General features: G+C 46.5%; 1 protein-coding gene across 4 annotated transcripts in view; it reads right to left on the reverse strand.

The window, feature by feature from the left end:
- ankfn1a (ankyrin repeat and fibronectin type III domain containing 1a) overlaps positions 1 to 24721 on the reverse strand; it is a 92303-nt gene that overhangs the window by 38747 nt on the left and 28835 nt on the right. For 2 of the 4 annotated variants that reach the window (XM_085761749.1, XM_085761750.1), the window contains exons 6-9: positions 19442 to 19479; positions 6074 to 6199; positions 3489 to 3687; positions 102 to 312 (exon numbers count right to left, since the gene is read on the reverse strand). In XM_085761749.1, coding sequence (XP_085617875.1) covers positions 102 to 312; positions 3489 to 3687; positions 6074 to 6199; positions 19442 to 19479 — 574 coding nt within the window. Of the gene's footprint in view, positions 1 to 101; positions 313 to 3488; positions 3691 to 6073; positions 6200 to 19441; positions 19480 to 24721 lie in introns of all 4 variants that reach the window. The other 2 variants (XM_085761747.1, XM_085761748.1) reach the window with 1 other exon arrangement.

Consider the following 24721-nt stretch of genomic DNA (forward strand, 5'->3'; position numbering starts at 1 on the left):
TTAAGGGGGAGAATTGGGACAGGGCCTATATGTATACATGTGTCGTGGTGAGGTTAAGTGGGCGGGGCCAGCAGCAGCAGTGGGGGGGCGGGGCTACTCACAGTGGGGGCTCTCCTTGCCTCCGGCCTTCAGCAGCAGCTTGGCGATGGGCGTGTTGTTGGTCATGACGGCGATGTCCAGCGGCGTCAGGCCCTGGCTGTTGGGCGTGTTCAGGTCCAGCTCCTCGCACGAGAACTGGAACAGGAGGATCTGGACCGCGTCCAGGTCCTGCTGCTCCACCGCCTCGAAGATGCAGTCGCTGCCCTGCATCGTCTGCCGCCACGGCAACACACACACACACACACACACACACACACACACACAGGAAGTCACAGGACCGAACAGGAAACTGGGATTCAACCTTTCACAGTAAAAGCCCCTCTGAAGATCATTAGAGGCTTTTCCACCAGAAGTTACTGGCACTTTTTACTTTTACTCTGTTACATTTACTTGGGACTTTTTCAGATGAGCTTAGTTTAAAGGTATAGTACGTAGGAATTCCCCCCATCTAGCGGTGTGGTTGCATATCTGAACGTATTCTTGATGTTGCATTCAGGTGAAATGGGGCAGACGTCAGACAGACAACAGACGCTGCATGTAACAGGATAAACAAGCGTCTATGTAAACAAGTGGTCCGTGACAACATGTTGTCATGGTGATGTGGTATTGTTTTAGTAAAATGACATCCGGTTGGTTTGCCGAGTCGACGGCCGTCTGCCTGACTGCACCTGAATGCAACACCGGTGCCTCCGTCCTTCCTCACACTACACAGTGGTGACAGTTTTAACAGGCCGTTTCCGTGGTTACCTACGGTCACGATGCAACATGGCCGCCTCGGTTCGGTGCGTCGCCCACTTCTGTATTTGTAACGACTTGTAACAACTCATTCTAAGGAACCAGAAAGCTTTCATTTGGATGCAGCTGTGATTCACCTTCAGTCAAATACGGATTTATGAAAGACAGGTTTGGTGTGGCAGTATCGTCCCTGTTTGTGTGTTTGTGATTTTGTGATAGAACTATGGCGCCCATTTTGATATAATGTCTTTGGACATACCTGTTTTTGGTTGTTTGTATATCTACTTATTTTTGTTCTGTTTTGTTCTGTCATGTATTTTTTATTTTTATTTTATTTTTATTTATTTATTTTTTCTCTGTTGTTGTCGATGTGACTGGCTGTTCTGTTCTTCTTTATTGCTTTACTGATTGTATTTTCTTTTGACTGTATTGTTTTCTGTGAAAAAAATAAATAAAAAAAGAGGTAAAAAAAAAAAAAAAAAATCATTTTGGAGGTTGTAGTTTAATAATCTAATCTCTAGACCTCAATAAATGGATAATGTCTTTCATCTCAAAATGACATTAGTAATCCAAACTTGAAAAAAAAAAAAAAAAAAAAAAAGAAAGACAGGTTTGGTTTTTGATAATAAAAAGCCAAATAAGTTACAGACTGGGGCTTTAAATCTGAACCAATAGAGCGGACCATCCCGGGAATCGAACCCTGGTCCGGTTAAAGTGAAACCAAACAGCTCTGGTGTGAAAGCGACCTTACAAAGTACATTACCCCCCCCCGACTAGGGCCGTTTCTTTAATAACCCCCCACTCCTTGTTCCTCCTCCTTCTGTCTTTCATGTCTGTTGTTGTGACTGGTCTGTAAATGTCAGCAGACACACACACACACACACACACACACACACACACACACACACACACACACACACACACACACACACACACACACACACACACACAGATGACAGCAGCAGATTGTGTGTGAAGTGAGCAGCTCTTCATCAGAGTGTCATCAAACCTCTGATCATCTCATCGTTAACCCATAATCAGCAGGAGGAAGAGGAGGAGGAAGAGGAGGGGGCGGGGCTTGTGATGATGTAACCGTGACAACAGAAACAGCTGGAGGCTCAGAGATCGAATCAGAGGGACGTGAGGGACGACAGAGCGGCGAGTCGACCCCCAGACGTCGCTGTGAACACGATTAGTGAAGCTGCAAACCAGATCGGTATTGATCCGTCTGGTCGGGGGCGGAGCTTCCCTTTAGCTCCGCCCCCGAGACACCACACACACACACACACACACACACACACAGACACACACACACACGTTTTCCTCCTCGCTGCCGACAGACAAACACAAAGTGTCAGTGATGCTACAACGTGAGTGAATGAGTTTGTGTAGATTTGATCAAAGAGACGGAGGAGGACGAGGACAAGATGGACGACCACCTTAAAGGTTAACCAACAAGATTCTGACAGAAGACACACACTGAAGGAAACTACGGCGGCCCAGAGGGACACACTTCATCTGTGTCTTTGCCTTTTTAAAAAAAAAAAAATCAAATGATGTAACCCAGAACACAAATCTAGTTTCACTTCACACAGACTTTAAAGGGACAACGAGGAGTTTCTCTGTCGGCAGAACGAAAAATTCCGCGACAATAAAAAAGTCTGATATTAATGTGGATGAATCTCCGTTACCACTTGTTAATGGTCCATTTTAGATAAATCTATGGTTTTGTCTCTATGGTTATTTTGTTATTATTAGTGGTGGTGGAAATGCTGGGCGAGCCGACCAGCGTTTCTTTACTTTCGGTTTCGTGGCGAGTCATGAGAATAACGCAGCCGAATCTCCGTTTATGGTGGGAACTACGACGGTATGTGATCGTCTTCCAACCACTGACTTTAATTCTTGATGAGTGAAAACATGAGTCTGTCTTGCACCGGTCAAAGAATTTCACGGTGCGGAGGCTCATAAATGTAGTGTGGAAACACTTCACTTTAACAAAGTCCTCGTTGTCCCTTTAAAGCTTCTAAAATGAATGAATGAATAAATAAAACATTGACCTCACCAATAATTAAAGCAGAAGTAAGGTGAATGTTTGTGTTAATCTAAGTCTTAAATAGTTATATCTTCCGACAGCAATCACTTCTATAGAGTGTTTGGTCTGAAACACGGGTCTGTCAGTCACTCTGCTCTGCTCTGAGCCCAGGAGAAAACTTTCCTTGTATCCTACAACCTTTATCCAATGAGGAGAGAGAACGGCATAAAGGGGCAGTCCTCTCTGTGTGTGCAGCCAAGGGACGCCGTGAATGTGGTGACGTAGGGAGGAGGACTGTTATGGTGCGTTCAAGGCAACTCGTAAGTCGTGTTTTTCCGACCTGTGAAGTGGTACCAGTTCGATCTGGTACGAGTTCACGGGTCAGAAGTTACGAGTGGCCGTTATAGTGACTTTCACAGGTAAAACAGGTCGGAGAAACACAAGTGGGTTGCCTGGAACGCTACAAAGTCGTAAGTCGTGACTTGAAGCTGTAATTTACGGTTTCAAAAGCCTGCCTGGAACGCAGCATTAGCCAAAACCACCGGATCGCTTACTTCTGCTTTAAGTGATAAAGTAAAATAATTAATGAGTGTGTTTTTGACGGACAGGTGCGGCGGCTCACCGAGGCCTTGCGCAGCCGGTCCGTCTTGCCGAAGAAGTAGGCATCTTCGAAGGAGGAGGTGCTTCCTCGCAGCTTCTCCGACAGGTTCCTGTAGAGGCGCTTGGCGGCGCTGGGGGAGGCGGGGCCACCGGGGCACTTCCTGCTCTGAGACAACTGGAGGTTCTGCATCTGCTGGGTCAAGACCCCGGCCAGGTACCTGCTGCTGGGACACGGGGGGAGGGGGGGTTGTGTTTGACAGAGACTTGATATAAATGTATGGGAGATAGAGGTCAGCAGTAGATTAACAGCAGAGATATCAGAGGAGTCTCTGTTTAATGAAGTGTGCTGTGTCTCAATTTGAATACTCCCATCCTTAAACTAAGTATTTTGAGCTTGTAAGTGCATCTCAATTCACAAGTAGCATAAATGTCTGTAAGAACCTGGATGGTTTCACTAAAAACAGTCAAAAAGTTGAGTGTGGAAGGGTTAGGGCATCGTGGCGTCGTGGCTACATAACAAAGAATAATACCTATGTAAATCAACGTACCGGTAGACAAACGTTTTCTGCCAGTAAGAGGAGCCGGCTGACGCAGCAGCGGCGCACACAAGCAAAAAAAAAAAGAAGAGAAAAAAAGAAGGATGAGTAAGGCCTTCATTGTCGCTAATTTAAATAACAAACAAAACGAGCCGGTAGATGTGTTGATGGGCGATATAATAGCGATCCAGAAAAGAAGAAACCGCTAGTTCCTGTGAGTGTACAACAACAGTATTCGATTTGAGACAACACAAACCACCCAGATTTGCGCACTACAGAAGTAATAGTGTACATAGTGTACGACAGTGAACTCATGGAAGTACAGTATTTAAATTGAGACACAACTGTGGCTCTGAGGCTCAGAGGTTACCACGGCAACTTGAGGTGGTTGCTAATGACGATAGGGGCCCCCCAGGCTGAGGCAGACAGAAACGTTGAGAAAAAGAGTGATTTTCCGCCTCTGCACTGGTCTCACATTTGGGCTTATTCTGACAAAACGGTAGCTCCTATCAGAACAAAACCCAGACCATCATCACTGTAAGGATTTCCTGAACGATTTGATATGAGTTTGGTGTTTCTACAGTAAATATTTTGGAAACACTCGTGAGTTTAAAACAGAGGTCCGTTCTGCTTCTCTCAGAAAATCTTTGTGATAGAGTCAATGAGGAGCAGAGACAGACGTGGCCGCACTTAGAGGCTGACAATTCAAATTCTGTAAGTCTCTCTGCTTTGTTGAACACATCATTAGAGAGAGGACAAGTTTGTCTACAACTGTGGAAAAAATCATGTGTGTAGAGTGAAAATTGTGGCCATGAGCAGCGTGGAAAGAGAAAAGTTTCAGACAATTTCTGGCAACTTCTCCCACTCTAGTTGATGATGTCACCCACTCTAGCACGAACATTCCGTGCAATACACACCCATTATTATAATCTCAACATTTCTCCAAAAATGATCATGGTCATTGACCAGTGATTGATCAAAAACTATAATACCTATCCACACGTCAATTAATAGACTAATAGACGAGACTTGTGTCTACATTTTAAAGTTTAAATGGAGTCTCTAGGTGAAAGTATGCCGGAGCAGTAGACGTTTGAAAAAGTCAAATAAATAGCTCCAGATCCACATCAGAGACCACGTCCACATCAGAGACCAGGTCCAGGTCTACATCAGGTCCACATCAGGTCCACATCAGGTCCACATCAGAGAGTCCAGGTCTACATCAGAGTCCAGGTCCAGGTCTACATCAGAGACCAGGTCCACATCAGAGACCAGGTCTACATCAGAGTCCAGGTCCAAGTCTACATCAGAGTCCAGATCCACATCAGAGTCCAGATCTACATCAGAGACCAGGTCCAGGTCTACATCAGAGACCAGGTCCAGGTCCACATCAGGTCCACATCAGAGAGTCCAGGTCCACATCAGGTCCACATCAGATCCACATCAGAGTCCAGGTCCACATCAGAGACCAGGTCCACATCAGGTCCACATCAGGTCCACATCAGGTCCACATCAGGTCCACATCAGAGAGTCCAGGTCCACATCAGGTCCAGGTCCACATCAGAGAGTCCAGGTCTACTTCATTACCTACTACAATACCCATGAGCCTCGGCTGCGGTTGCTATGGACACGTTTCTGCAAAGTCTGAAAACCCTCTGCAGCGATTGGACGATTCCTGGTGAAATGCATCATGGGAGTCGTAGTTTCCTTCATCATCTCTTACCACAAGCAACAGATGTTTCTCTGCTTCTCTGCAGAATAACCAAGTGTGTGTGTGTGTTTGTGTGTGTATAAGTGTACTGTGTGTGTTTGTGTGTATGTATATGTGTACTGTGTGTGTTTGTGTGTGTGTACAGTGTGTGTGTGTGTGCGTTCACCTGTCCAGACTGAGTGAGGATCGTAGTCTCCTTCATCATCTCTTACTACAAGCAACAGATGTTTCTCTGCAGAATAACCAAGTGTGTGTGTGTGTGTGTTTGTGTGTATACATGTGTACTGTGTGTGTTTGTGTGTGTGTATACAGTGTGTGTGTGTACAGTGTGTGTTTGTGTGTGTGTGTGTGTGCGCTCACCTGTCCAGACTGAGTGAGGATCGGGGGGTTCCCGTGTAGAACAGGGGCTTCAGGTCTCGGATCAGAGCATCTGGTCTCTGGTTCTGGTTCCAGCGCTGAGCCAGACGGGAGATCTTACTGTCGGACCTGACGCACACACACACACGCACACACACACACACACACGCACACACACACACACACACACACACACACACACACACACACAGAGGGAGACAGGGAGACTTATAAATCCTCAAGTCCTCTCGTGTCTCTCTGCTTCTGTAACGGTAATGGAGCTGCTGCTGCTGAGAACACACACACACACACACACACACACACACACACACACACACACACACACACACCGCTGCAGTGTGTGTGCGGTTGGACTGCAGCTCCACAGGAGGAGAAGAGGAGGAGGAGGAGGAGGAGGAGGAGAAGAAGCCTGGTCAGATGTGAACATGAACTGATGATGAAGCCTCTTGGATGAAGGAGTGAAACGTCTTCCTAGACAAATAACCACCAATAAGTCCAGTTGCATCCGATTTACTGTAAATTCCCTTGAGACAACTACAGTATGAGCTGGATGAATGAGAATATTCACAGGCTTAAGAAGAAGAGGAGAAAAGAAGAACACGAGAAGAGGAGAGAAGAGGAGAGAAGAGGAGAGGAGAGGAGAGGAGAGAAACCTGGACGAATGAGAATATGCACCGGCATAACCAAGTCCAGTTGCGTACGATTTAAATTCCCTTGAGACAACTACAGTATGAGCTGGATGAATGAGAATATTCACAGGCTTAAGAAGAAGAGGAGAAAAGAAGAACATGAGAAGAAGAGAAGAGAAGAGAAGAGAAGAGAAGAGAAGAGAAGAGAAGAGAAGAGAAGAGAAGAGAAGAGAAGAGAAGAGGAGCGGATGGGAGAGAAGAGGAGAGGAGAGGAGAGGAGCGGATGGGAGAGAAGAGGAGAGGAGAGGAGAGGAGCGGATGGGAGAGGAGGAGAGAAGAGAAGAGAAGAGAAGAGAAGAGAAGAGAAGAGAAGAGAAGAGAAGAGAAGAGAAGAGAAGAGAAGAGGAGCGGATGGGAGAGGAGAGGAGCGGATGGGAGAGAAGAGAAGAGGAGAGGAGAGGAGAGGAGAGGAGAGGAGAGGAGAGGAGAGGAGAGGAGAGGGGAGAAGAGAAGAGAAGAGAAGAGAAGAGAAGAGAAGAGAAGAGAAGAGAAGAGAAGAGAAGAGAAAAGATGCGGATGGGAGAGGAGAGGAGCGGATGGGAGAGAAGAGAAGAGGAGAGAAGAGGAGAAGAGAAGAGAAGAGAAGAGAAGAGAGGAGAAGAGAAGAGCCTAGTCCTGGTCCTGGTCCTGGTCTTGGTCCTGGTCCTGGTCTTGGTCCTGGTCCTGGTCCTGGTCTAGCTCGGTCCAGTCCAGACTCACCTGAGCTGACACCAGTCCAGCTGCTCCTCTCGGCCCCAGACGGAGCTCCTCTCCTGGGCTACGGCTGCTGCTGCTGCTGCTGCTGCTGCTCCAGCCACACAGCATCTCACTGTCAGCGCGCGCGTGTGTGTCTCTATGTGTGTCTCTATGTGTGTGTGTCTGTGTGTGTGTCTCTATGTGTGTGTGTGTGTGTGTGTAAAACCCCCCAGGTGTGATGATGCTCAGTCCCTGGTACAGTGTGTGTGTCTCTCTGTGTGTATGAGCTGCTGCTGCTGCTGCTGTGGAGCTCCGACTCCGACTGAGCTGAACACCTGTTCACCGCGAACGCATCGCGACACATAATCACACACACACACACACACACACACACACACACACTGAGAGACACACACACACACAGAGAGACACACACGAGCGACCGAGCGAGAGAGTGAATGAGAGACAGAGAGAGAGAGGGAGGGAGGGAATAAAGAAACAGAGATGTTAGAGAAGAGGAGCGAATAGAGAGGGAGGGGGTGGGGGGTGGGGGGGGGGGGCAGTTAGTGAACCTAGTGATATGGAAGGAACACACACACACACACACACACACACGCGGTACAGCGACTGTGTAAACCCTGGCGGGCGGGGGAAGGGCAGCAGCAGCTTCAGGCTTTGAAAAGGCTGAAGAATAAAGAATAAAGAATAAAGGATGAAGGATGAAGGATGAAGGATGGAGGATGGAGGAGGAGGAGGTGAGAGAGGACAGGACTGATGCTGAAGAGGAAAGAAGAAGCAGAAGAAGCTGCAGGAAGGGATGGAGCCTCCAGTTTCTTATTAATCGATCGATATGATTGATTGATGGGACTCAGTGTTTCAGTCAGTACGTTTACATGACACTTGAAAAAAACGAATTATTGCCTTAATCCGATGTCCTATAACTGGACAACTGAAGTGCAGGTAAACACCTTAGTCCGACTGAAATCAGAGTTGAGAACTCCGATTAAGACACCCAGATAATGCGATTGGAATTAGATTTTCTCCGTCATGTATACACCTTAGTCGGAGTATAACTGGACAATGCATGTGCGCTGCTCCACAACCGTAGAGACGGCACCAAGTGGAGCAGAGAAGCCGCCCGAACCCGGTAAAGTAAAGAAAAAAATCCAACGTCAGCGCAGATTCAATGCATTTTACACAGCGCCACCAGCAGAGTGTTTTATTGAAAAAAAAAAAAAAAAACAGAGACTGGCGCGTCTGGTCGGGAACTGCAGTTGAGAATTTATTATTAAGCTTATAAGTTGTTTGTATTCAGTTTTTTACGAGGTGACAGAAAAGTCAACAGGACAGGGGGGCCGAGGGCGTATTAATCCGCTGAAACAACGGTGACGCTGCATAAGGGGGCGATGGACCCCGTCAGTTATTCCATTTTCTCAGTTGCATGTAAATTGAGACAAGGACAGAAGTCCGACTTGACGCCAAAATCGAATTTTGAGCCGAGCTGGATTAAGCTCTGCATGTGAACGTACTGAGTGTGACGGTCAGGTGGCGCAGCAATCAGTCTGCAATTTAGTGTATTGACACAAATATAAGACAGAATTTTTTTTCCATTGCAAAAATTCTGAAGAAGACGAGTCGTCTTGTATTCGGGGTCCAGATCTTTATTATGTAAATCAACGGGCGACACCAAGCGACTCCTCCGAGCGAGTCAGAGCGTTCCTTCCTCTCTCTCACACACAACAGAGGAGAGATGATTTTATGATAATGAAGATCAGTATTCAAATTACCCCACAACTTTCTTTCTTTTCTTTTTTTCTTTAATACCCCCGGCCGACGAAACGAGGGAGTTTAGAGAGAGGAGGAATCAACAAGTTACACAGTGTGAGGATTCCTCCTCTCTCTAGGCATCAGTCGGGATCAGCTGATCCCAGTCCGACCCGCCTGTAAACAACATAGAGACGTCTTTTCACTATGAAACGAGGGAGCTACCTGCACATAGGTCTCTCTCTCTCTCCTATGGACTGAACCTCAGGTAGCTGTCGACAGTCTAACCTGACGGAGGTTCAGATATGGTACAGTCCACCTTGGGGGTGTCTGAAAATCGCATTGCATTAGATTTTAACCGGCAAGAGGAATGCTAAATTACACAATGATACCATAAATATTCCTACCACTGCTGTTTTATTGATTGATCTCTTGATGATTTTGTCTTAAAAAAGTATTTTTCCAAAAACAGGTCTTGAAAAAGGGGGGGTCATCTTATATTCGGGTGAATACGGTAGGCTATATTTGCATTCAGATTTTAGTTCACCCAATAGCTACTGCAAATTGGAAGGTTAGGATAGGACACACACGCTTTCTATGAAATATACAAGGAGCCTCTACACTGCTGACGTAAACACACTCTTAAAGGTCCAGTGTATAAAATTGGGGTAAAACTGTGATATCCAGCGTTTAGATTCTAGTTTCCAGCGCTCACTTGTTGCCCGTTGTTGCGACCCCGCTGTGGCCGCGAGAGCGCCACCACAGTGGTCTGCATGCTGCGGCTGACTCCAGGTCATTTGGGGTGATGTTGCACCTCCTTAGAGTCCCCTTCAGCTGATCTTTGTACCGCAGCTTTGGGCCACCTGGATTTCTATTGGCTGTCAGGAGCTGGCCATAGAGCACCTGGCGAGGCAATCTGATGTTAAATGCGTCCAGACGTCTGATATGTCGACGATAAACAGTCCAGGCTTCTGACCTATAAAGCAATGTAGACACACACACTGCCCGGTATAGACTGACACTTTTGTTGATGGTCTCAGGTGACTGTTTTCAAACACACAGGAGCGCAGTCTACCAGAGGCAGAGGAGGCGCTGTTGATGCGGGCATGGATGTCGTCATCAGCTTGGCATGTGGATGTTAGTATGCTGCCGAGATAGCGGGAACTGCTGCACAACCTTGAGGGGTGAGCCATTGATGCTGAACAAGGGAAGGTCAGGGGGTGGAGACCTCACCTGCATTATAACCTCTGTGTTTTGGGTGTTTATTGCTAGGCCTAGTGACCGGTAGATGGATAACATAATATCCTAAGCCCTTTGCATGGATGCTGGGCTGTGGGCCAGGAGTGCGCAATCATTTGCGTATTACAGTTCATGGATGTTGCTGACTGTGGTCTTGGTCTTGGCCTGTAGGCGCCTGATGTTGAACAAGCTCCCGTCAAGGCGGAACTGAACTCGGACACCACCTTCTTCCTTGATGGTCTTGTGGAAGAGGAATGAGGCTGCCGACAGGAAAAGATTGAAGATGACAGGGGCCAGAACGCACCCCTGCTTCCCCCCAAACCTTCACCAGAAAAGAGGGGGATTTCTGGCCACCAACAAGTGCACTCGCCTGCATGTCAGTGTGAAACTGCTTGAGGATGTTGTTGTAGAAATTTGGGGGGGAATGCCATATTTCTTGCAATATGATCCAAAGGATTTCCCGGTCGACTGTATCAAAGGCCTTGTTCAAGTCAATAAAGGTGATGTAGAGATCCTCATCTTGCTCCCTGCACTTCTCTTGGGCTTGTCGTGCAGCGAGTACTTGGCCTTTGTTATGGGTGTTGTGAGGCGAAACAGCATGATCTTGCCAGCCACAGGATGACTCGTGTCCCTTCTTTTTATATATGGTGACAATGTGGCTGTCCTTCCATTCTTGAGGCAAAATCTCGTTTTGCCAGATGTCACTGATAAAATGGAATAGCTGTCGCGTCAAGACGTACTCCTCAGCCAGAAGTCCATCAGGGCCATCATTTTTGAGGCTCCTGATTGCAGAGAGGACCTCGGTGAACTTCGGGGGTTCATCAAGGGAGGGAACTTGTAAATGGTAAATGGTCTGTATTTATATAGCGCTTTTCCATCTTAACGATACCCAAAGCGCTTTACAGTAGGATTCATACACATTCACCCATTCACACACACATTCACACACTGATAGCGGAAGCTGCCATGCAAGGTGCTAACCACGACCCATCAGGAGCAAGGTGGGTAAGGTGTCTTGCCCAAGGACACTACGGCAGCAACCGGGACAGAGCGGGATTCGAACCGCCAACCCTCTGATCATTGGACGACCCGCTCTACCACCTGAGCCACTGCCGCCCCTTCTGGGATTCATTCAGGACAGTTGGATCGGTGGAGTTTGTTGAGTTGTTGAGTTGAGCAAGGCATGAAAGTGCTCAGCTCAGTCCAACAATCCAGTATTTGTTGCTTGTCCTTGTGTGGTATGGACCCATCCGCTGATCTTACAGGAGCGGTGTTTCGTCTTTATGGGCCATACAGGGAGTTTGTAGAAGCTGCTTCGTAGAAGGCATGGGTGGTGTTGTCGTCTGCGCGCCTCTGGATCTCCTGGCCTTTTTCTGATCCACTATTCGTTTTCCATGATCCTGAGTTCCTCTTGGTTTCCAGCAGCTCCCGTATTTCAGTGGAACTGTTGTCGAACCGATCCTGGTGGTGCTTTTGGGTGGTGCCAATGGTCTCGGAGGCAGCTTGGTGTGTAGTCGGCCTTCGTTTTGCCCATTTACTCTCCATCTCCAGAGCATTAGGCCCCTCAGGCAGCTCGCCACGGTAGAGGTGGAGGTGGAGGTGGAGGTGGAGGGAAACGCCTGCTAGGTGGCTGTTTCCTGTGTGTGTGATTTCTGAATGAATACGTCGCTTATTTTTTGCTTATTCTTTATTTTATTTTCTGGTCTGTACAGTTGCCGGGGAAACACTGCTGAGGTTAGGTTGATCAGGTCGGATCAATAATCAGATTCATCTGTTCACATGGAATAAAACCGTCTGCTCCTCCTCCTCCTCCTTCTGCTGCTGCTCATTTTTTGACCACATCAAATAAACAGTAGAAGAAAGTGTGTGTGTGTGTCACTGTGTGTGTGTGTCACTGTGTGTAAGTGTGTGTGTGTGTGTGTGTGTGTGTTTTAAAACCCTTTTGTTTTTCTTATCTGTCAAAGCAGCTGCTTCATCTGCTGAACACAGGAAGTGGTGTCTCTGTGTGTGTGTGTGTGTGTGTGTGTGTTGTAAACAGCAGAGAACAGTATGTGTGTGTGTGTGTGTGTGTGTGTTTCCTCCTCTGAGTCACTGATTGGACACATAATAATAACCAATAATCATCAGGATCAATCACACTGATTGGTTTGTGGTTCATCTGACTCATCAAGTTGTTCGGACCAATCAGAGGAGCCCGTTGAGGTTGAGGTGCTGCGGTCTCCACGGTTACCCGGTTGGTCATAAAAACCTGATGACGACTGATTCAAATATAGATAGATTAAAAATATTTTAAAACTCGTCTGATTGTTGTTGTGGTTGTTTTATTTCTCATGTCGCTGTGACGAACCAATGAGAGCAGCCGTGGTGTTGTTGCCGGGCAGAGCAGGCGAAGGGGGAGGAGTCAGAGCAAGACAGGTGACAGGTGTGTGACCTCAGGGAACTACTTTCAGCGGCGGACCGATCCACGGAAACTCATCGTCTCCATCCGCCGCCACAGGAAAGAACCAGGAAGTCGTCGACGTCTACACACACACACACAACCGCACTGTGACATCACACACACACACACACACACACACACACACACACACACACACAACTCTAAACCATCAATGCAGCAGTTTCCTGTTTCCATGGTTACCGCTGAGGAGCAACAGGTGAGGGGAGAGAGAGTTTCATACTGTCAATGTTCAATGATAATACATGAGGGAGCGGATCAATCACAGTGATCGGCTGTTCACTTCCTGTCTACACTTCCCCCCGCCAAAATAAAAGGCATAAAAATGTCATGAAAACAACTGCATTCATTTTATTTGTGGTGCAATAAAAACCACACATACACACAGTAACACACACACATACACACAGTAACACACACACACACACACACACACACAAAGAAAGTGGTTACAACACAACAGGAAGTCCTGCAGCTCTGAGGCTCCTTCATAATAAGAGCCATGAGTCAGTCTGAGGTCACGTGACCTGTTTTCGCCCAATCAACAACAACAACATCGAGCAGCAGCAGCAGCAGCAGCAGCAGCAAATCCTCAGTGAGTCGTGTTCTCAGCTCACAGGCCGTTACACACACACACACACACACACACACACACACACACACAGGCGTTATGGTTGTCTAGGTGCTCGTAACGACTCGTCACTGACAGGATGTCGAGTCACGATTCAGTGTGTGTGTGTGTGTGTCTGTGTGTGTGTGTGTGTGTGTGTGTGTGTGTGAGTGTGTGTGTGTCAGACAGGAAGTGCCTGCTGCTGTTCAACAGTAACAGCTTCAGTGCGGAGGAAGTCATCGCTTCCTGCTGATGCATCGTCCTGACAACAGCCCACCATCTTCATCTTCATCATCGAATACATGTCTTGTCTTTGGCTTCACAGAAACTCACAGTAGAAAATAACACAACATTCAACACACATCTGTCTGTCAGCGCCAACTTCACTGTTCAGACAGAAGTCAAATTATTTTAACAATGAGGCCAATCAAAGGTGAAACGTGTTACTTCCACAACGACGCAGATCAATCAAACAGAGTTTTTTTTAATCGCCCCTTTATTAGGCTGCGGTGCCTACGTGTTCCCACACGGCACACACACCTTCTTTTTTTCTTTTTTTAATCGATTGATCAGCGACCACTTGGTGCCGATCACTGATCAACTGTCATTCGTTGCTCCACTACTTAGAATATTTACATTTCCCTTCTTGAAGTTTTATAGTGAGTTGGTAAAACTTGTGTGCTGCAGATGTTACATGACAGATTTGGTTGCAATGCCCTTTAGTGAATAATAAGCTGTTATAGGTATAATGAGGTAAAAACAAACAAACATAAATGAAACCATTAAATATTCTAATATAATTTGAATATTTAACATAAGAAGCGTTTGAAATATGAATCTGCTTTGGGGGGAGTCAGTGATGTAACTGTATCAGTATGAATGAAGCAGCTCTATAGCGCCTCCTGGGGGGAGTGTCCTAAAGTCACGGATCAGTCCAGACTGCATCAACCTCAACATCTGGACAAACATCTGTACAAACATCTGGATCAACATAACACACACACACACACACACACACACCAGTCCTGCAGGTAACAGCTCACACACACACACACACACACACCTGCATCAGACTGAAGAGAGAGATGAGTCAGAACTCACAGTCACGACCAACACTACAGCTGTGTGTGTGTGTGTGTGTGTGTTTGTGTGTGTGTGTGTGTGTGTGTGTGTGTGTGTGTGTGTGTGTAGAGGTTGTTTCAGGTTCTCGTTGCCTCCTCCTCGTGTCACAAATTACACAACTTCAAACTTCTCTTGTCTCTCTCTTCACTGTGCAGACCAGCATGCTCTCAACCAATCACGTGTCCCGTAGCTGCTGCAGCTCTCAGCCAATCACGTGTCCCGTAGCTGCTGCAGCTCTCAGCCAATCACGTGTCCCGTAGCTTCTGCAGCTCTCAGACTGGATCAGAACCAGACTGATGTGGTCTGTTCTGGTCTGATGTGGTCTGATGTGGTCTGATGTGGGGCCTCATTTATCAAAGAGGGTGTAAAACTGCTACTACATTTTTGCGTACGGCGAAAAGACAAAAATGGCGTACACCCAAAATATTTACACCTTTTTCATATCTAGCAAACTGTGCGTACGCAGCACAACTCTCCGCAATAAATCACACCGGACCCAAGAATGGTGCACACGTGAACACACCTCTTACTCCGCCCCCGGAACGCCTAGACACAACCATATATGGTCAGCACGCAGTGTTAATTTTGTCGGCTATTTTTCAATTTAGTTTTAGTCTTAGTCTTGTGTCAAATGCCCTTATAAGTTTTAGTCATATTTAGTCAGCTTGTATTCTTTTTTGTTTAGTCACATTTTAGTCGACGAAAAGTCTTGGCATTTTAGTCTAGTTTTAGTCAAAGAAAATCCAAAGTATTTTAGTCTAGTTTTAGTCGACTAAAATCCAAAGCATTTTAGTATAGTTTTAGTCAATAGTCTTTTTTTAGTCTTTGAAAGCAGATTGACAGTAATGTTAATCACAACTAATCTACTCAAACCAATAGATTCATTTTAGTCTTTTTCTCTCATCTCACAAGATTTATGTCATTATTGACAGTTGTCAGATGAGCCAACTTTCCAGCTTGTGTGTGTGTTTATGTAGGCTATTTGTCAGTATCTAAACAGAGATGAACACACACACACACAGCGCAGAAGCGACCGACCAGCGTGGAGACGCGTCCACGCCAGGGACACACCAGCCGCAGAAGCGCCGCGAGTAGCCGCGAGGCGCCAAGAAGCGGAGCCCTTTGATGTTAACGATTGTGTGAAACAACGAGAGAATCCGGTTAATTTTCAAAATAAAACACAGCGATTGACAAATGAAATGATGTGAACGGGAGGGCTCCGGCTCGCTCATGATCTCCGTTGATTCCGCTGCCGGTTTACAGCGCCCGCACCCCTCCTGCAATGGCCATGCCCCCCCCCCCCCTTGCCAGTTTGTAGCCTACTCGCCGCACTTAGCACAGACAGCACCGGTGTGTGTGTGTTCCTCACTCAGGCACACACACACACACACCCCTGGCAGCAGCGCAGAAGGAGAAAAAACCTGACATGCATCCAGTGATGTGGCACTTTTTGGATTGTAATTTAAAAGTCTGTGACGAAAAAAGAAAGAGACATTTTATTACGTTTTTATTTGATTAAGTAGATTTCGTCTCGTCTTTTTTCGTCAACAAAAAATGCGTGTAAATTTCGTCACAGTCAGTGTTTAAGGGCATTGATTTCGTCTCGTCTTCGTCTCGTTTTCGTCATGAAAAAACCCATCGTTGACGAATATTTTTCGTCTCGTCTCGTCTGACGAAATTAACACTGTCAGCACGTGCATATTAATTAGCCATGTGCGCTCTGTGGAGCGGCAACAATGTGACAACGAAGACAACGAGGCCGGCGGAGGACGGGGAAAAAAGCGGAACTTCTCCGAAAGCAGATACACGGCGATATCGGGAAATAACTCAGTCAGAAAAATGATCTTGCATTTTAATAAGCTACAATAAAAACAAAAACCTCCCAAATCTCAACAAAAGGGAGCAGAAAGAAGAAGAATCTTATGTAATCTGCCCCTTTATCCCAGAAAATCTTTTTTTTTTCTTTTTTTTTTACACCTAGATGTTAAAACAATGTAAAGCAGGATTTCCAGGATAGTTACCATTACTTTGCACGCCTTTCCACTACACAGTTACAGCTCTACTGGACTCGGTTTAGGTCATTTTCCATTACAGCTGAGTCCTTCACTGTTCCTCCTCAGGGCCGCGTTGTCTCACTCTTTATTCTCTCCTCTCGTCAGCTCCAAACACACGTGCACCTCGTTAACTCAGGTGACAGAATAATAACAGTCTCAGTAGCTGCAGATCAGTGTGCGCTGCTGCCGGTGTGTTTTTAAACTTGGCGGGGTTGATCCTTGTCAGACGTCACACAGCCTAATCAAAAAAGCAAAATCCTCAATCCGCTCTGTTTATCAATGAACATAGAGCCTAGTGTTATTATAGAGTGGGTTGAATAGGCCTATTTCACGACTTCCGGGTTTAGGTACTTCCGGTTTCCGTTACAGGGTAAAACTACTTCCGGTCGCGGAAGCGCAATGGCTGAATCCAAAAATAAAAGCTTCTGCTGCGTAATATAATACATCCATGTGCGTACCTCAGTGTACAAATTCTAGACAAAAACAGCCGTACTTGCATTTCCACGAGTTTCCGAAATAAAGACCTGAGAAAGAAGTGGGTTTTGGCTACTGCTAAAAAACAAACAAACAGCATAGACCAGCAGCATTTCCATGCTGGTTTTTCTAGCAGGGTAGGCTATACGAAGAGATGATGGAAAAGACTTTGTTTAGCTTGCTTTTGAACGGCAAAATATTAAAACTAAACCGTACACTGGTTTACAACCGTTACTGAATTACTGTATATCAATGTCAGTTCTCCAACAAAATCTTCTTGCTTCAAGGTTTTATTTGTCACTGTCCAAATGGAAGATTAACAGCTAATCATTAGCCTACTGTAATAATGCCATACATAAAACATATTAAGCGGCGATATGTATTTAATCATCAAAGATGTTCACTCAAACCCACATTATTTGAAACAACCTTCAAACCACACACAGCCAGTACCACTACTAAGCATAAAGTCCGTTAGCTTAATGCTAACTAAGAATAACGTCCGCTAGCTTAATGCTAACGACGGGCTAACAAATTAGCATTGCTATCGCCGTTCAGCAGCAACTGACAGTGATAGCAGTAAAGCTGCTAAAAGTCTTAATATTCTTTAATGTGAGAACATCGCCGTTAAAGTAGCTAGTAGGCAGCGACCGGGGGCTAGCAGGCAGCGACCGGGGGCTAGTAGGCAGATGCTCGTAGCTACATCCAGGTAACTTTATCCACAGGTTTTTAGAGGTTTACCGCTGACTGGTTAAACTTTTTTCAGGAGATTAATGTTAGTCTCACTGATGAAATCTTTTGTGGCGGTCGTATTAGTTTGTTTGAATGAAAAGTGTCGCCACTCTGTCAATCGCTCTAGCTGCAGCTGACCGGACCGGATGTTGATTTACCCTGTGTGACGTCACTTCCGAATCTCGTGAAATAGGCCTATTGCCAGCATCAACGGTCCACCACTACCACAATTACTTCAAAAAATCCTACTGTGCTCTTCTAAATGTACTCCGCTCCTCTCTCCCTCTCAGATGTGGTCTGTTCTGGTCTGATCTGGTCTCATGTGGTCTGTTCTGGTCTGTTGTGGTCTCTCTCTCTCTCAGCTCCTCCTCTCCTCCTCTTCTTCCCGTCTCCATGACAACCCGTCGCCAGCAGCCATTACTCTTAATGGCTGCCTTGGGCCTCACAGAGTGTTAGTGTGTGTGTGTGTGTGTGTGTTAACTGACACAATAGAGACGTTCAGCGTGACAGCAGCATGAAAACACAGCTGTGGGGGTGTGTGTGTGTGTGTGTGTGTGTGTGTGTGTTGTTGTGTGTGGGTGTGTGTGTGTGTGTGTGTGTGTGTGTGTTGTTGTGTGTTGTTGTGTGTAAGGAGCGTGAATCTAAAAGGCTGTTTGTTTGTTTGTTTCCAGTGGATTAATCTTCAGAGTCTTTCACACATTAGTAAACATGAGTAGCTGCTGTCTCACAGGTTTAACTGCTGCTCAGGAAGAGGAGGAAGAGGAGAAGGAGAAGAGAAGAGAAGAGAAGAGAAGGAGGAGAAGAGAAGAGAAGGAGGAGAAGAGAAGAGAAGAGAAGGAGGAGGAGAGATAGATGAGAAGAGATGGAGGAGAAGAGAAGGAGGAGAAGAGAAGAGAAGGAGGAGGAGGAGAGATAGATGAGAAGAGAAGGAGGAGAAGAGATAGAAGAGAAGAGATGGAGGAGAAGAGATAGAAGAGAAGAGATGGAGGAGAAGAGATAGAAGAGAAGAGATGGAGGAGAAGAGATAGAAGAGAAGAGATGGAGGAGAAGAGATAGAAGAGAAGGGATAGAAGAGAAGAGATAGAAGAGAATAGAAGGAGGAGAAGAGATAGAAGAGAAGAGAAGGAAGAGAGGAGATGGAGGAGAAGAGATAGAGAAGAGAAGAGAAGAGAAGAGAAGGAGGAGAGGAGAAGAGATAGAAGAGAAGAGATCGAAGAGAAGAGATGGAGGAGAAGAGATAGAAGAGAAGAGATCGAAGAGAAGAGATGGAGGAGAAGAGATAGAAGAGAAGATGTAGAAGAGGAGAGATGGGGGAGAAGAGATAGAAGAGAAGATGTAGAAGAGGAGAGATGGGGGAGAAGAGATAGAAGACGTAGAAGAGAAGAGATGGAGGGGAAGAGATAGAAGAGAAGATGTAGAAGAGGAGAGAAGGGGGAGAAGGAGGAGGAGGAGGAGGTGGAGGAGGAGGAGGAGGAGGAGAAGAGATGAAGGAGGAGGAGGAGGAGGAAGAGGAGGAAGAGGAGCAGGACTTACTTCTTCCGGGGGTCGTACCTCCCTGTGGTTCCCAGACTCTGAGGAGGAAGCAGAGGAGGAGACGATGGTCAGTGACCTCACACGTGTTTCCATGGTGACGGGGTTTTCTCACCGTCAACCAGTGACATCACAACAAATACAATTAAAACGAGTTTTAGTCGACTGAAAAGACAAAAAAGAGCCTGAACGTGACTAAAATGACAGTTACCAGAACCAGAACCAGCGCTGCTCCTCTGGCCAACACACACACACATGAAGCTTCACTTTTCATTCAAACAAACTGAGGCCTTGTCCACACGAACACGGGTATTTTTGAAACCGAACTTTTATGGACCCCAGTTAAAAAAAAATTTGCGTCCACACCACCAGTGTGATAAAAAATAACTCCGTCCACATGAAACCGCAAATCTGTCTCAAACAATGTCATGTGCATTCCAAAGCAGTAGGTGGCGATGTCACTCCTAACAGGAAGCAGCTGTAACTTGTACAGGGAGAGTGGAGGCTCAAACAGCTCAAACTGACCGGCACCGCGAGACGAGTCCACGCTACTAACACACCCCGCCCGTAATCTCTTGTTTATGACAGATACCAAAATACGCAAATACACACATCGTAACGATAATCCATCGATCCACTGATTGATTCTGAAAGGCTTCATTGAAAACAAATGTACAGGACGGAAGGAAGCTAAACAGTGGGGAAGTGACCGCTGTCACTACCCGATTTGCGACGCTACCCGATCTGTGACAAAACTGGTCTGCGCATGCGCAGACCGGCCTCTTGGACAGATGCCTACGGCAACTCCACTTGGACAAACTTCATTTGGGCACTGCCCGATTTGCGTACATGCTTAAAGTTCTGTGAATTTAAAATACGGTACTGTGAAAATGATTAAAAAATAAAATAAAATAAAATAAAAACCGCGTAGGTCCGTCATAAGACAGCCGCGGCAGACTCGTTTATTCAGTGAGTGTTGTGGTAGTTGTGATTGTTTGTGGTTGTCATGGTGATGAGGCCGGCGAGAAAAGAGGACAGTAAACATTAAAAGTCGCCTCTGTTCCTGTTTTCTGAGCATCAAGATCCAGACCACCACAACCAACCCTCAGTTTACATTACTAATAAAGTATTTAAAAAAATAAATAAAAAGATAAACCGTCTCTGGCGACGCACATAGGGCAGTGATCCTAAGTCAATTCAACTAAGTTTGTCCAAGTGGAGTTGCCGTACGTGGCTGTCACAGATCGGGTAGAGTTGCAAATCGGGTAGTGACAACCAACCGCAATTTACACTTTGATAAAAGCCGATTTTCAACATTATGTTTACATATGGTGACCACGTGATTTTGTATTAGTGTCCACATGTTTAGTGATTATTGATATTCACAGTAGCCATAATAGTCCACTCAGCGTCTGAGTGGTCAGCGCATGGTCAGCGTCGAGAACTTGACGTGCTAGCAACAGTAACTAAGGGGGGGCGGGGCTTTGTGAAAAATGTGCGGTTTTCCTGTCCACACATGAAGCTGAAACCGGAGTTTTCTAAAAAGTTCACCCTGGACTCCGGTTACAAAAAACTCCAGTTTCAGGAGCCGACGACTGCGGTTACGTGTGGACGAAAGGCCAAACCGTGAAGAGAAACACACGGTTTCAAAAATACCCAGGTTCGTGTGGACGGGGCCTAATGCTACTGCCACAATTGTTACATTTCATCAACGAGACCAACATTTATCTCCTAAAAAGAATGTAACCAGCCGGCGGTAAACCTCTAAAAACCTGCAGGTAAGTTAATTAGCGATGGTTTTCTCCCCCGGGATGACGACGGAGGTTGGCCGGCCCAGCAGCTCTCTGAACTCTGTTGTTGTTGTTGTTGTTGTTGTTGTTGTTGTTGTTGAGGACACAGGTTGTATAGTCTTGTACTCTGCTCTGATTGGCTGCTCTGACTGTCTGCTCCATGGCAACAGCAGCTGAGGATTATGGGTAGTGTAGTCCAGCCAACAGAGGGACGACGACACGTGAGTAAACTAAACTAAACTGAACTAAAGACGGGTAAACAAAGTGTTGACATGTTTGACCATGAAGCAGTGAAGTGTGTGTGTGTGTGTGTGTGTGTATATGTGTGTGTGTGTGTGTGTGTGTGTGTGTGTGTGTGTGTGTATGTGTGTGTGTGTGTGTGTGTATGTGTGTGTGTGTGTGTGGGAGGATTCTGAGTGTCACTTCACTCCGTTAAACATCAGACTCACATTCACACTGGAGGAGGAGAGGGAGAGGGGGGGAGGAGGGGGGGGTGGTCTCTGTCGCCTTGACAACTAGAGACGACGCTGCGAGGAACATTTCTACCGTATGTACATTAAGACTGAGAGACGCTCTCAGAGGAACTCCTCCTCTTCCTCTCTTCTCCATCCTCCTCCTCTTCCTCTCTCCTCATCTTTCTCTTCTCCTCCTCCTGCTCCTCTCTCATCCTCTTCTCATCCTCTTCTTTCCTCTCCTCTTCCTCCTCTCTTCTCCTCCGCCTCCTCTTCCTCTCTTCTCCTCCTCCTGCTCCTCATCTTCGCTCCCCTCTCCATCCTCCTTCTCTTCCTCTCCGTCCTCCTCATCTGTCCCCTCTCTCCTCCTCTTCTTCCTCTCTCCTCATCCTCTTCCTCTCTTCTCTACCTCCCCTTCTCCTCCTTCTCTTCTCCTCCTCCTCTTCCTCTCTTCTCTACCTCCCCTTCTCCTCATCCTCTTCTTTCCCCTCTCCATCATCCTTCTCTTCATCTCTTCTCCTCCTCCTCTTCCTCTCTTCTCTACCTCCCCTTCTCCTCCTCCTCTTCTCATCCTCTTCTTTCCCCTCTCCATCCTCCTTCTCTTCATCTCTTCTCCTCCTCTCTACCTCCCCTCCTTCTCCTCCTCCTCTTTCCTCTCCTCTTCCTCCTCTCTTCTCCTCCTCCTCTCTACCTCCCCCCCTTCTCCTCCTCCTCTTTCCTCTCCTCTTCCTCCTCTATTCTCCTCCTCATCTGTCCTCTCTCTCCTCCTCTTCTTCCTCTCTCCTCCCCCTCTTCCTCCTCTCTTCTCCTCCTCCTGCTCCTCCTCTTCTTTCCCCTCTCCATCCTCCTCTCCTTCCTCTCTCCTCCTCTTCCTCTCTCTCCTCTTTCCTCTCCTCTTCCTCCCCTCCTCCTCCTCTTTCCTCTCCATCCTCCTTCTCTTCATCTCTTCTCCTCCTCTCAACCACCCCTCATTCTCCTCCATCTCTCCCTCTCCTCATCTTTCTCTTCTCCTCCTCCTGCTCCTCTCTCATCCTCTTCTTTCCCCCCTCCATCCTCCTTCTCTTCATCCCCCCTCCTCTTCCTCCTCCTCCTCTCTCCTCCTCATCTGTCCACTCTCCCTCTTCCTCTCTCCTCCTACTCTCTTCTCCTCTCCTCTCCTCTCCCTCTTCCTGCTCTCTTCTTTCTCCTCTCTTCTCCTCCTACTCCTCTCTACCTCCCCTTCTGCTCCTCTTCCTCACTCCTCCTCCTCTCTACCCTCTCTTCTCCTCCTCCTTCTCTTCTCATCCTCTTCTTTACTCTCTCCATCTTCCTCCTCCTCTCTGCTCCTCCCTCAGATTCCTCCACAGGTGGTGTGTGTGTGTGTGTGTGTGTGTTGGTGCAGCGCTGCAGCTGATTGGCTGATAGGTGGAGCAGCAGCAGCAGCAGCAGCAGCAGCGACGCTTCGCCTCCCGCCGGCACCGAAGATGAGATTATCACTCAACCCACAGGGGGAGACACACACACACACACACACACACACACACACACACACACACACACACACACACACACACACACACACACACACACACACACACACACACACACTCACACACACACACACACACACACACTAAACGGCCCATTAGAACTGAAACGAGTCCCAGAGACGTTTAAAACCAGATGAAGCTCAGAGACGAGTTACGACAACAACAACAACCAGACTCAGTTCATAAAACCTGAGTTATTAAAGGGATAGTTCAACATTTTGTCAAATTGGCCCATCGCCATTATCCCTATAGTCATAGCAGTAGGTTCGTTACCTTTAATTGTCGGTGCAATATATTTTTTAGAACGGTGGAGCAGAGCCGTGGGCTGGTGGACAAGTTGTGACCTGCACATTCACCACGCTATGAGATAATAACACAACGTTTCGACCACTTGGGTCTTCATCAGGTCATCTGATGTGTGGGGGGGTGGGGCACATAAATAAAGGGAGGTTGCCAATAATTAATGTCACCTGTTGCCCTCCCAACTTAATCACAGTCGTTACATCAACACATGTTTACACATCCATAACAATCCATATACAGGTCAAGTTTAAAGTAGCAGGTCTGGAACAATTAAAACATCCAAAAAAACATCTCATGGATTGTCCTACATCAAAAATCTGAGCGATTACTAAGCACATAACAAGATGGGACCCACATATACACATAACCCAAAATATTATCAGACACTAAACACGAGGCAATCAGTAACAAGAGATACAAAAAATATATACGCTAATATAGAGAAGAATCAATAGAAAAATATGTAGAAAGATATAGAAAAATATATATTTTAAAAACTATTTCAACATTATAGAAGAACAGTTACAGCAATCGAAATGTTACCAGAGAATAACTATCAAAACACCCTTAGAGAAATGGTTTAATGTCAAACTCTTCGTTTAAACCATTAGGCGACAGAGTATTTTAAAGCATAGATGTGATAAGCCTCTTGTTGCAGAAGCAAACGCTCGTGGTTTTTTGGGGAGCTCGATTATAGCAGTTGTGCGGACATCGTTTGTTTTTTCTTCTTGTTGTTTTTTGTCCTGCACCTGCCTGCACTGTCTTGGTTGTGCGTGCACTGTCCTAACACAACGTTACCACACAGAGTTGTTTTAGAGGTAAATTCAGAGACTGTTGATGAAAAACTGTCCCTGAAGGCAACGTGCATCAGTGGTTTTGCATGAATTTCCCTCTAAAACAACTCTGTGTGGTAACGTTGTGTTATTATCTCATAGCGTGGTGAATGTGCAGGATTAAAGGGTTATTCTGAAAGTTTCAGAAACCTGAAACGTCGTCACAGAGTGGATCCACCACAGCACCACTAATATGAACTAATATAACCTCAGTTACACACACACACACACACACACACACACACACACACACACACACACACACACACACAGACCAATGGAGTCTGACCGCAGACAGCTGAGTCTTACTTCACCTTGCTAATTTGAACAGAGCTTTATTCTGCGTCTCAGGGCTGAACTGTAGCCGCCTGTTGCT

This window comes from Trachurus japonicus, chromosome 19 (genome assembly GCF_045865225.1).
Source record: "Trachurus japonicus isolate A0001 chromosome 19, Traja_1.0".
Lineage (NCBI taxonomy): Eukaryota > Metazoa > Chordata > Actinopteri > Carangiformes > Carangidae > Trachurus > Trachurus japonicus.